The sequence below is a fragment of the Amphiprion ocellaris genome, chromosome 21, assembly GCF_022539595.1.
Source record: "Amphiprion ocellaris isolate individual 3 ecotype Okinawa chromosome 21, ASM2253959v1, whole genome shotgun sequence".
NCBI classification, from domain to species: domain Eukaryota; kingdom Metazoa; phylum Chordata; class Actinopteri; family Pomacentridae; genus Amphiprion; species Amphiprion ocellaris.
Genome location: NC_072786.1, coordinates 16,738,007 through 16,751,123, shown reverse-complemented (window position 1 = coordinate 16,751,123; position 13,117 = coordinate 16,738,007). Strand labels below are relative to the sequence as shown.

Sequence of the window (13,117 nt, the reverse complement as noted above, 5' to 3'; positions counted from 1 at the left end):
AGCCTTGGCGGAGTACTGCGCTCTCTGAGTGCTTTTCTTGTTTTTTTCTGTTATTAACCAATTGAATTAATGCGTTTAAGTCCCAGCCCGAGTAGGAACCTTTTTCTGGCCCTTATTCCACACCATAACTCAGGAACAGAAGGGGAGATTATGGCCACGTTTCAAATTTAATGTATTTTAAGTGTTCACCTGTTAAATTCCTTTCAAAGTTTTCACAACCTTCAGTATATCATATGTGTCTGGACAGTCATGGACATAAACTGCAACTTCACTGGTTGGTGATTAACTGCCCGACTGTCTGCATGACAGAACATCGCATGGTGCTGTTCATACTACATGACAGAGAAACATGCTGGTGAATAGAAAGGTCAAGGGTCAGATTCTCAGACCAGCAGCATAAATGTGAGCTGGGAAATGAAAGGCCAGCACTTCTCTCTTCCTCACTCCTCGTTTCTGTTTCCCACCAGTGAGACGCCCTAAAGCAAAGGTCCTTCCAGGTGTGTGTGCAGGATGCAGCTATGTTAAAGTGTTAGCCACTAAATTTCTCTTTTTACGTTCTTACACTTTTATTGCACTTAAAGACCTTCCTGGTCAGTTTTGTGGCACAGCACAGGGAGACAAATGTCCCAAACACAGCTGAAAGGTGAATTACGAAGGTTCGTGTGGAATGCGTAGCCTAAAGAGTTTTTAAACGTTGTGAAGGTGGTTTTCTTTTTTAAATCATTTTCTAGATCATGATGTTAACACCTATCTAACATACTCCAGAGGAGCAGAAACTGTTTTAATGTTTTAAATGATTTGCTATTATTGCAGCTAATGAAACACTAATAGAAAATCTCTGAGTCTATTGGTATTTATTGGAGGGAATATTGAATCAGTAACATTAAATTCACTACGATTTGGCCAAAACCTAAAGTAATTTCCGCGTATACTTCCTTATGGGATAGTGTCTGGCCTGAATGCACTTCTTGAGAATCATGTTAATTTTAAGTGCTCTGATGCACTGCTGTCATGTTAAAAAGAAGCAGCAGGTAATAATGAAAACTTAAAAATTAGCACATGCAATTAAAATTTTTCTATGAGCATTACTCTCTTGCATCATTTGCAGTGATAGCGTTGCTTCTCGTAATAATTTGCTTTATGTTCTTTGTAGCTCTTGTTATGGCCACTGGTGATTGTGTGCCGTCTTGTTTCTGTGGTGGATTTTTTTGGGGGGGGCCTTTGTATAGGGAGATGGCCTCTCCAGAACTCCAGCTGCCAGTCATCTCAGCTAATAAGTCTGGAGCTGAAGACCTGTAATCAAGCCTTTGTTCTCCCCGCTTCCCAACCTGTCTGATTGGGCCATCACCCAGTTCCCTCCACCTTCATCCAACCGGCCGCAGCCATCATCACACCTGGAGAGGATAAATCCACAACCAAACTCTCAGTCAGGGTGGCTGGGATTGAACATGACCAGTTTGTCCTGGTCCCTCTTGAGTCGTCGTGTTTTGCGTGGGTTCTGCAGGTTCTGTAGCCACTGAGGGGTGGCTACCCAGAATACAGCTTCTGTTAGCAGCTGCTAATTTGGTGAAGAGTTACCAGTCTTGGTGAAGACTGTAGCTTCTGTTAGCAGCTGCCTAAATTAGTGAGAAGCTACTTGTGTTTTGTGTGTGTCCTGTAGTCACTGAAGGGTGGTGATGTGTGTGTTATATCTTGTTAGGAAATGTGTGTTTTGAGGCACCAGTTTTATTTAGTTAATTATGCGCATTTGGCAGTCATTTGTATTAGTTTCTGTTGTTTGTGGTGGGTGTTGCTATTGTGTTTAGGTTTGGCTAAGACGTTTAGTTGTATAGTTTTTGTTTAGCTAGTTTAAGAAATCTGTTAGTCTTTGGTTTATTTTGTTCTTTGATTTAGCCCTGTTTTCCTTTGTTTGATCATTTTTGTGTCACGTCTGTCACTGAGCAATAAATTGCTTTACCAAACCAGTGGCAACTGGTTGTTTTTGTTACACCCAGCTGACCCTAGCGGTTGGGTCGTAACATAACAACCTGTTCCTCTTGGCTGGAGTAGGAGGCCTGTGATTGGTCCATTTCATGTGCAAAAAAAGTCAAATGATGCGTCAGGGGCATCCAATAATGGGAGGACACACAGATTGTGATAAAATTAATAAATAAAGCTGATAACTATGGTGACACCCATTGGTGCTGATTGGGGTTTCAGGTTTTGTTGAGCCAGCTAACACAAACTTACATTTTATGCTCATAAAATAGTGCTTTTACTGGGTCTTGCAGGGCTTTCAAATGCTCTGTTAAAAGAGCACCCTAAGTTAGATTGGATTGTTTTATGAAATTACTACTTCTAAGATCAAATCAAGTTATAAGGTGTTTGGAAACTTTATTGTTCTTGAAATGCTTGTGGTCAATAAACCCACATGAAGGAGAAGTCCAACAAATTCTAGAGCAGGAAGCTCAGCTTGTACGTCAAAAGCTGTCTGTCTCCATGACAACTGAAGAATGACGGCTGATGTGTGATACGGTTGAAGCAAGTTGCTTTGACAGGCTTGACACCTTCTCTGATGTGAGGTGCAAACTGTGCTCTAATAAAGCCAGACACAAACTCCTCACAACATCCAGTATTAGATATCAAAACACATGAAGACTGGGATTTACACAAAAACACATGTTCTATAGTTGGACATAGAAAGCAGCTGTTCCATTGCACGCCTATTACACAACCGTGCAAGTCATTACACAACAGCGGTTATTTTAATATTCTCTTGTCATTTAAAGATGAGGTCTCAGATGAAAGTTCCCGGAATCACACACACACTTTCTCGTACTTCACACCAACGCTCAGAATGTGGCATTTGCCATTTAGAGGCCAACAGAGGGTTACACACACACAGAGATGCATGCAGACGCACACACACACATGCAATGCAGCAAAGTATTTTGGCAGTGAGAGAAGTAGAAAGGACATGAGAGACGGCAGTCATGGAGAGACACGTAGATCCAGAAAATAAACCAGATCAACAAAGGATAAACAAGAAAAAGATGGGGGGGAAAATACCAGAGAATACACTTAAATACAGTCATTGCCTTTATTATGACATATGTAGACCTCTATTATTATTTTGATCATAGGTTTTAATGTAGCTAGTACTGTTCCTTGTATAATTTGCTTCTGTTTAAGTTATTCGATGACCAGTTCAGGCTTGTTCCTAGTTTAAGAAATGACTTCTCTGAGATGTAACCGTCATGCTTGTAGGGTTGCCATGATTTCAGCTTATATTTTTTTGTTTATCTACAACAGTGTGTATAACAGCACATCAGATGTGCTGCTGCAAACTGTCTTTACTGCTGCTGCTAAGCACTACAGTTTCAGAAAAATATTTAGCCACATTTTTAAAAATACAGAGTAACTGATTGTCCTTATACAGATTTTCCCTGTTCTATTGAATTAAAGCTAATAACTAGTAAAATCACGTCTTTTTAAAAAACACTATTTCTTTTTTTATCATTTAAATCAGCATTAAATATCATTATTCTAAACATATTGATGTCATCTTTAATTCTTTAACTAATTTTTTTATTTTCAATTTCTAACTTTTAACCTTCAGTCTTTTTCTTTCATTTTTAAACTGCCTAACTGCCTTTAAAGCTGCCTAGTTTGTTTGATATGCATACTAATCTAGCTAATTATTCATTTAACTTGTCATTTTTACTATTTGTTTTATTTGATTGCTTTGATTGCCTTGTCTCCTTGTGTATTGCTTGGTTGTCTCTGTGTTTGCATGTTTTGACTGTCAAAGCACCTTGTGAACGGTGCTATATAAATAAAGCATAATTGTTATTATTGTTATTATTATCTGCCATTATTTGAAAGAAAAACTCTGTACATTGAGAATTGAAATTCCATTTTTTTGGAAGTTTCCCTGATTTTTAAGATGTAGATAATATTGAGTAAAATTATAGAAGAAGTACTAATTTGAACGTTGACAGTACAAAAGCCACTAGTCAAAAGCTATACATAATGTCTACATCAAAAATGTGTATTTTTCTAAATGATAATTTATTCCTTTGCAATATTTGACCACATGATTATAATATTTTTTCTGTCCTTAAATCAGACAAAAAATATTTAAGAGTCATTTGCCATTGTTTGAAAGGAAAATTATGTATATTAAGGACTGACAAATGGTAGATTATTTTTCAACTGTTATCTCATCAAAACCTTCCTGTTTGTTTTCTAGATAAGTGTTAATTTGCTGATGGTACAACACAGATATTGTCAGTACAGATTAGAAATATTTTCTGTTATTTTCCCAGTTTTTGAAGATTACACTATTCCACTTTTTATTGAACATATGTTTTGTGTAGAAATAAACAGGCTTTGGTCTGAGAGTTTCACATATAGACATAGCAAAGTTTATTTGATGCATCAACAGTAGATTAGATTGTGTCATATTTTAAGCGGTCCACATTAAACGGTGACCACTGATGCCTGATGATGGTCTATATTGTCTGCTTTCACTTGACTGATTAATTCAACTCTCTCCACTGTGTCGTCTACAAACCTATATTAAGGATAAGGGCTCTTCTTCTATTGTAAAGCAACATTTAGCTTCTAACATTCGTAACCTCCCTCCTTTGAGATGTTCTCTGTCTTTGAAGCATGGCTGTCATGCTTGGAGAGGCCGTGTGATTCTGGTTCTGTATCAGAACTCCACACCCTGCTGCTGTGCTCTATACATAGAGACTGACTCGGAGGTGTAAAGCTTTCGCACCATAGAAATAGATTCATCATAACAGCTTCACACAGACGCTGCATGAATCCAATTCCAGCAAATTACACGCTCCCCCTTGGACTTGATTTGAAGCTTTGCTGATGTCTGGATGTTGAGAAAATGTCATGATCTCAGAGACTGTGAAACTAAATAATGGGTGGAAATCCACAGTCGCCAAACAGTACTTAAAGTCTGGTGTGGCTGATTTACATACAAGAGTTTCACCACACAGTAGCTCATATTAATCCCAGAAGAATCTAAAGGGTAGGTTCAGACTGTTCAGGTCAAGTTCATTTTTAGAAAGATGTGACAAACACGTGTCATGATGCTGATGATTAATAGATTATCTGCCAACTATTAAATTAGCCATCCGTTTTCTTTTGCTTATCTGAAGGCAGCAACAGGCTTAAAAGGGCATCCAAGACATCCTTCTCTCTAGCAGCGTTTTCCAGCTCATCCTAGGGGATCCCAAGAAGTTCCCAGGGCAGATGAGATACATAATCCCTCCAGTGAGTTCTGGGTCTACCTCGGGGTTTCCTCCCAGCTGGACAAGCCCATAAAACCTTCAAAGGATTCACCCAGGAGGCATAATAATCAGATGCCCGAATCACCTCAGCTGCCTTCTTTTCAAAGAGAAGGAGCAGCAACTTTACTCTTAGCTGCTTTCCGATGTATGAGCTCCTCATTTTATCTTGAAAGCTGAGTCCAGTTATCCTACAGAGGAAACTCATTTAGACCATTTGTATAAGATACGTAAACTACTCCATAATGATAACGAGAGGCAAACAAAACATGTTGAATAAATAAAATCAATGTAGCATGGCTCAAAAACAGTACACAGAGGGTCAGATTGTTGGAAGATACATTCATCATGGTGAAACATGTTTCTGTGAAAAATGAGAAGTTTCTAGAGGTTGTAAAAATGTAAATAGTTAAATATATAGAGAACGTAAATCATGACCATGAGGGTTGGGACAAACACTGACTGGTAAATCAAGAATTTCACCTTGTAACTCAGCTCAGCTTAAACATGATGATCCCATACAATTCCAACATTATTGCGTCCATTTCACGCTACATTTTCCTGTTACTTTTTGTGCAAGATTGCAAAAATTCACCATCTTATTGTCGTGGAAGGAGTTGTGTGTCTCAGTAAACTTAAGCACTATGTTGTCAGGGCAATAACACCTGGTAGGATCTCCCAAGTTAAATTTGTGCTTGGGGAAGATGAAACTTTGATACCTTACCAGGAATAGGAAGCTAACCTGAAGAAGCAGCGTGGGGTCACCACTTCCTTGGATACATGTAGAGGTCAAGTGATGCAAACCAATTGACAGGGTCAGGCAAATAGATGCAAACATATTCTAGGAATGTGGAACATTTAAAAACAATTGTCAGCCATTTTCATACTCAATAAATTGCTTTGAGTAACTTATTAAGAAAACTAGAAAAGCACTCAGACAGTGCAGTACTCCACCAAGGCTGGTCATTCCCTCATATGGCATCGTCAGAAATGCAGCATTTTTTTTTCAGAAATGCAGCATTTGTTCATTAGTTACAGATGATCAGAAATTACAGCACTATAAAATATCACCATTTAATATAGATGTACCCATAAACAAAATGACCTAGTGCTGAGCAAAGGTGCGTGTTGTACATGTGTATGTTTTGTACGGATACCAAATCACATGACCTAAATATGTAGCAGGTGGTGGGAATTGATGGGACTTGGTAACACCCCCACGGTTGTTTCTTTGTATCATTTCAAACGCATGAATCCCGATAATTTGGCAGCGGTGGATTTGTTGTAGGATCGCAATCATGTGATCATCAGCAGGCAGCTGACGTAGCGTTCTCTTGTTACAGTGATGCTGTGACGCTATCTCGCAATGATACAGAAATCTTTAACAAATTTGTTGATCCACACTAGAAGCAGCATCACTGCCAAAATCTAATCACTTGGTCTTTGTCTCATTTCTGACCTTCCCTGAAAATTTCATCCAAATCCATTGTTCCATTTTTGAGTCATGTTGCGAATAGACAAATAGACAGACAAACCAACACCAATCGTCACATAACTCCTTTGCGCTCCTTGGCATAGTAAAAAGTCAAAATGATATGGCTCCAGCTTCTTAAATTTGAATATCTTCTGGATTCTTTACTCCTCTATGGCAGTAAACTGAATATATTTGAGATGTGGGCAAAACAAGACATTTGAAGACATCATCTTGGGTTGGAGATCAATATTTTTGTCACCATTTTCTGACATTTTACAGACCAACTGACTAATCAAGAAAATAATCAACAAATTCTTCAACAATGGAAATAATTGTTAGTAGCAGGCCTGCGTGAGAAAAAGCACTGGCTCAGCTACAGTGACAGAGCTATTTTTATCTACTAACATAGTTGTTTCTGTCATTAAAAAAACAATATGATGGCGACATTATGCCAACAAGCCTTAAATCTAGCTTTTGCAATTAAGCTGTTCCATATACATATACGAATGAACCATATACATAAACTGTGGCTATAGTTAGCAATTATTGTGCAATAAAAGCGGCGGTTTAAAACTCTAAGTCCATCTAATTATACAGCTGGGTATAGAATATTCTTCTCATAATTTATTTTACATCGTTACAGGCGCTTACTGTAACAACAGCAGCAACCAGACATCCATCCATCAGGCTGTTTAAACAACATATGAGATACATAATAATGATATGCATCAATCATACAAACCACTGGTGTGAGCTGGCATTCTTTACACACACATACGCCTCCTTAAACACACACACATGCGCACATACAAACTCATTTCTGGCGATCATACGTTTCGTTCTTTGCATCTGTCAACGTATAATTAAGCCACCAGGCTTGAATGAATGTTTGCGGTGAGGACTTGGCATCTGTGGATATAAACATTTACATTCTGAGCCACATGATAGGGTCATTACTGCCATAGCTGGTAGGAGATTGTGGCCAAATGGTGCTATATGTTGTCAGCTTATCTGTGCTTAAGAGTCAGCACTCAGAGCATCATTCACAATCTAAGTCGGTCACTGTAATTCTTTTTAATCGCTGTGAAAATATGCATCAGGCCTCAGCTTCAGCTACTGCAACAGCTAGGGGCTCTCAACAGATATTTTTTTATATTATACTTAATGGTACATATGTACTGTAGACTACATTGCATAATGTTTGAATAAATGGTTTTACTTTTCATAGTTTTCCTGACGTCCAACTGTGACTCATGAAAACATGACGGAGGAATTTAGAGAGCGAAAGTGTGTGCGATCATTTGAGTTAACTGAGTTCAGTTAAATGAATGAACAGAACCAGCATTCATGGCCGGTAAATTTGGAGGTGGTCAGCAGACAGGTTTTTCCTACAACATACAATCATTAGCTTTAACTGCAAGTGGCACACTGCTTACAGGACCTGAAACTACAAATTTCCGTACTATTTTTACTTGATTGAGGCTCTTCATTGCACAGGTAGAATACCGCAATTTCTGTACTGAAAGATTTTCTACTGATGACAGAAAACTGCTGTATCTGTCTTTTTGCATGTACAGCTATGTGAATGTGGAGAAAGTATGAGAAAAAGCACACAAAAGAAAGCAAAATGCACAAATCTCAAATGCAAGACGCAAAGTTTAGGTGAATTTTCCCCTTAGCATTTAAGGTACCACAGTTATAGAAATACAGTAGATATATGTGTATGTAGCGTGGGCATTAACATGTATTTCTTCACATCTACTTCATCTTCTTCCACATCTGTCACTGTCTCACTCAAACACACACACACACACACACACACACACACACAAACACACACACACACACACACACACACACGCACACACACACACACACACAGCTTGTCTTGAGTAATAGCACTTTGTTCACTGGAGACCGTGCAGCTAAATATACCAGTAACTGATAGCCCTGCTGGTTGATGGGCAGGAACACTGTTGCTCCTGACACTGATACAGATGATGAATAGCAACAGTCACTGGTGTGTGTCCATGTGTGTGTGTGTGTGTGTGTGTGTCTGTGCATATCTTTAACTGCAGCGAGTAAGAGTCAGGCTGAGAATTATTTGAGAAGTGTGGAAAAATCATTTAAAATCAAACAAAATCCACCTTCAAAGTGATTATAAGAACACTTCTGCTCATGAAAACTTCCTCCAAGAACTACTACATCAGGTCTCCAACCCTACACTGACCCTTCCTCCTCGGCATTACTGAGTACCTGTTCCTTTGACCCCTAACTACATTAGGAGACTTTATTAGCCTTTGCACCAAGGCCCTAATTGATATTTGATGGATGTCGCGATCGTATCTTGGTCTCAGAATAGAGTACAGACACTTAACCTAACCCAGAGAGCCACACAGCAGCCCTCTGATCCTCAGCTCTCACGTAGGAAGGACATACCACATCTCTGTGGGGAAGCCAAGACAGGAGCAGTGATTCAGGGGAACCGACTGACCAGGACTCATAGAAAAAGGAAGATGAAAGAGGGAAGGGAAAGAGGGGAAAAGTAGGTAGAAAGAGAGGAATCTGTTGTCCTTCAGCATGCAAAACTTTACCATTCCTTCTGTCGCTTGTTTTCTTTCTGCCTGTCCTTATCTGACTCTGTCTGCTGTGGTCTCCCTCTCTTTTTCACACAGTTCTCTCTGTGTTTTTTGGGGTGCACTAACCTGCAGAGGGCCGCTGGCCGGCATGGTGGATCTCAGCGATGTCAGGTCGATGTCTCGGCCCTGCTCTCCTCTCTCAGTCTTGCCCAGTCCCTGCATAATAAGGCCGGTAGTGAGCTGGCGAACAACCACACACACACACTTGAATGTTGCCCTTGCAGCAGTGAAAATGCTAATGCAAGGATGGCAGTGGTGGTTATGAAAGGAAATTACTCTGGATGCCAGGCACCAAGCACCAGGCAAGGACAGGGAGGACAACGGAGGGACAAACAAACGGCTTATTCACACCATCCTGGTCTGCCCCTTTTCCCTCACTTTGCACTCTTTCAGTCCATCTTTTTCTCCCAGTATTCTCTCCCTGTGCTAAATCTAAGTTGCAAAAACCCCGAATCATCACACTCAGTCAAATATTGTCAAATGGTGATTATACGATTATACCCCAAGTTAGTCTTGTGTCTATCTGTGGCTGCATTTGAGTGACTGACCGCTGCTGACCATCACCAGCCAACGCACACCGAGTTGTGTCTATTTGTGCCTGTTTGCTCAACAAAAACATTTGGCTGTATTTCCGTCAAGTTAACTGAGGTCAGCTGTGTTCCCATTAAAGCACTGAGGCTCCACTGTTGGGAGTTTACTGCTCTCTAAACCTGGGGACCCCGAGCTCTGGAACAAGGACCCGGACACTGTGTGCAGGAGACAGTCAAAGTAATATCAGGGATGTTAGAAACACATGAAAACTCAAAACTAAAACTATCTGCTTGGCTACATACCACTATAGGTGAACTAATATTTCATATTTTCATGTGGCACCAATAACACCAACAGCATGACAAAGCGACATGATAAACCTATGGCCAAAATCTGCTCCTTCTTTTGGATTCATGAGTATTACTTCATTGTATAGCTGTCCAGTCCGAATCACTGAATTACTTTTTTCCTTCACTGACACTGCTCTCGAAGCATTTTTTCTCCAGAGGCAGCTGTTTCCAGCAAAAAAAAATAAATTCTAAAACCTTGCAGTACCCTGCCTGCTCAGCACCACGAAGACAGATAGTTAGCAAGGTGAACATTGGAGAACATTCAGCAGGCGAAGAGTCAGATATCTCCCCAAGGAACCAAAAGAGACCAAATAGAGGTAAAGCAGAGCGAATATTGAACTTTGTAAGTATGTTGAAAATGTCTAGTAGAAAATACATATAGATGGCAGTTTAAGACTAGAAGGAAAAATGTTATTAAACAAAAATGAGGGTTTATTAGATTATATGGTTGAATGGCCTTTTGTAAAACTGAGGAAACTCAGGAATGTGGTGCTGTTGACTTTAAGTTTCCCTCCTTAGGAGACACAGACAGGAAAGAAGGAAAATAGAAGTAGTAGAGAGTATTCAGATCTTTTCCTGAAGTGAAACTATCAATGCAAAACTGTCAAAATACTCAATTATAAAGAGAAACCCTGCATTTAATATCTTACTTCAGTAAGATCGCATACATGTCAGTAGCAAATGTAGTTAAAGTAAAGTCAAAGTGTTGGTTTGGTCCCTCTGACTGATGTATTGTGTGTGTCAGCAGCATGTTATTGTTGTAGCTGCTGGAAATGGAATACTTTGAACTTCTTTATATCCAGTTTTATATATAACAACATCAGATAAATCCAAGGGCTTGTCAGATGATTATTGTGAGAAGAAACAAGAAAATAACTAATTTCTGATATACAGAGATCAAGTGAGTAAAATGTTCATCTAAAAAGTAACTACGTGGACTAGAAAGCACAATATTTCTTTCTGCAATGTAGTGGAGTGGAAAGTAGCATACAGCTAAGACAGTTAAATACAAATACCTCAAAAAATGTACTTCACACAGTACTCAAGAAAATGCACTCAGGACGTTCCAGCACTGGAAAACAGACAGAAATTCTTTGAAACCCGGAAGTCACTAACCATTCATCCATTTTCCTCTACTTATCTGGTTATCTGGTTCAAGGTGGCAACAGACTAAGTGTTACATTCCCAATGTCCCATCAACGTTTCCAGTTCCTCCTGGAAGCTCTTAAGGTGTTCCCAGGCCAGATGAGATATGCAATGCCTTGAGCAAGTTTTGGGTCTACCCTGGGGTTTCCTTCCAGTTTGGAGATGCCCAGAATTCTTCCACAGGAAGGTACCCAGGAGACCTCCTAATCAGTTGCCTGAACCCCCTCAGTCGGTTTCTTTTGCCCCGAAGAAGTCCTGATTCCAGTCAAAGTACCAACGGATGTCTAAGACCCTCACTCTGTCTCTGAGACTGAGCCCAGCCACCCTACAAAGAATCTCTGTTAGGCTGCTTGTATCCTAAATCTTATTCCTTCATTCACTTCCTAGAACACATGACCACAATTGAAGACTGGATGGAAGACTAACTAAAATATCTAAATCAAATATCAAATTGTCACCTTCTGGTTGAGCTCCCTCTACAACAAACTTGTGATACACCATGAATCAGAGCACATCCTTTGGTCAGTCCTTTTTTGAAAATGGCAACCACCAGCCCAGTCCGCTAGTCCACAGGCACCATCCCCGACCTAGATCTACGACAATGCAGCAACATATCAGCCATGAAGGCCATAATAGCCCAGCGGTGTCCAATGTCTTCAGAGTTTCAGGGTGAATCTCGTCCACCTCTGACGCCTTCGAGAAGCTTCCTGACAACCTCAAAAATGTCTGCTAAGGATATAGGTGAGGCTTCCCCTGACTCCTCAAACTCTGCCTCCTCCACAGTGGACATGTTGGTTGGATTTAGGGGCTCAAATTTATGATTTCTTTCTCTTTCTTTGTCATACAGCACACATGTAGATATTTTCTTCTGTTCTGTTCAAACGCTCCAACATGTAGAGCGTCTTGTGGGAAAGGTTGTTGTGAAAAGTGACTAAGCACAAATCCTAAAAAATAATCACATTGCTTGAAGAAATTTCTTAGAACACCACACACATAGTGTCGACAGCAAACCTTTGTCCCATCTTATATGGTAGGTAACTTGAGGTATTACTTTTCCTATTCAATCAAATGTAAGCATTTTCAAATGATTATAAAAGTCATGAATGACTAATTATTTTAGGCGTTTGTCATTCTGTAGCTCTCCTTGCCCACATCTATCTCATTTAACAATCCAGGCCTGCAGCTCTCTGCAATCATTAGCTGTTGACAGAATTGAAAAGCGCTGTAATTAATTTCCTGAGATAAGTATCACATAGCTCAATATTCATCAATCCTGAAGTCCCTTTGAAGCCCACCTCACACCAATAAGCTCTAAAATAGTAGAAAAAGCACTGACATATGCTGTTAACACTCTTAGTACAGTCTTATCTATAATAAGCATGAGCGCAATGTACAGAAAAAACAGTAAATGGTAGTCTTACGTAAAGTTAAAAACTAATAACATACTTGGCTAAGTCATGTTTTTTTTTCTTCAATGGAAGCTCTTGTGCGATTTTGGCAGCGTGCTTTGAGTCATTATCATTCTGGAATATTTCTCTTCTGCAAAGTCATCCTGTCAGCCAGGATTCTGGTGTATCCACAGGCATTAATGGTACCGTCTATAAATGTCATCTGCCAACACCTTTTGCACTCATGCAGCCACATATCATCACACTCCCCCCTCTGTGCTTCACTGTTGGGATTGTGCGT

General features: G+C 39.7%; 1 protein-coding gene across 5 annotated transcripts in view; it reads right to left on the bottom strand.

The window, feature by feature from the left end:
• Positions 1-9,797, bottom strand: part of LOC129347275 (ninjurin-2-like) — a 50,906-nt gene extending 41,109 nt beyond the window's left edge. For 2 of the 5 annotated variants that reach the window (XM_055006785.1, XM_055006784.1), the window contains exon 1: positions 9,468-9,797. In XM_055006785.1, the coding sequence (XP_054862760.1) occupies positions 9,468-9,563 (96 nt within the window). In that variant the 5' untranslated portion in view covers positions 9,564-9,797. The remainder of the gene's footprint in view (positions 1-9,467) is intronic. The other 3 variants (XM_055006788.1, XM_055006787.1, XM_055006786.1) reach the window with 3 other exon arrangements.
• Between the last annotated feature and the right edge of the window lie 3,320 nt (positions 9,798-13,117).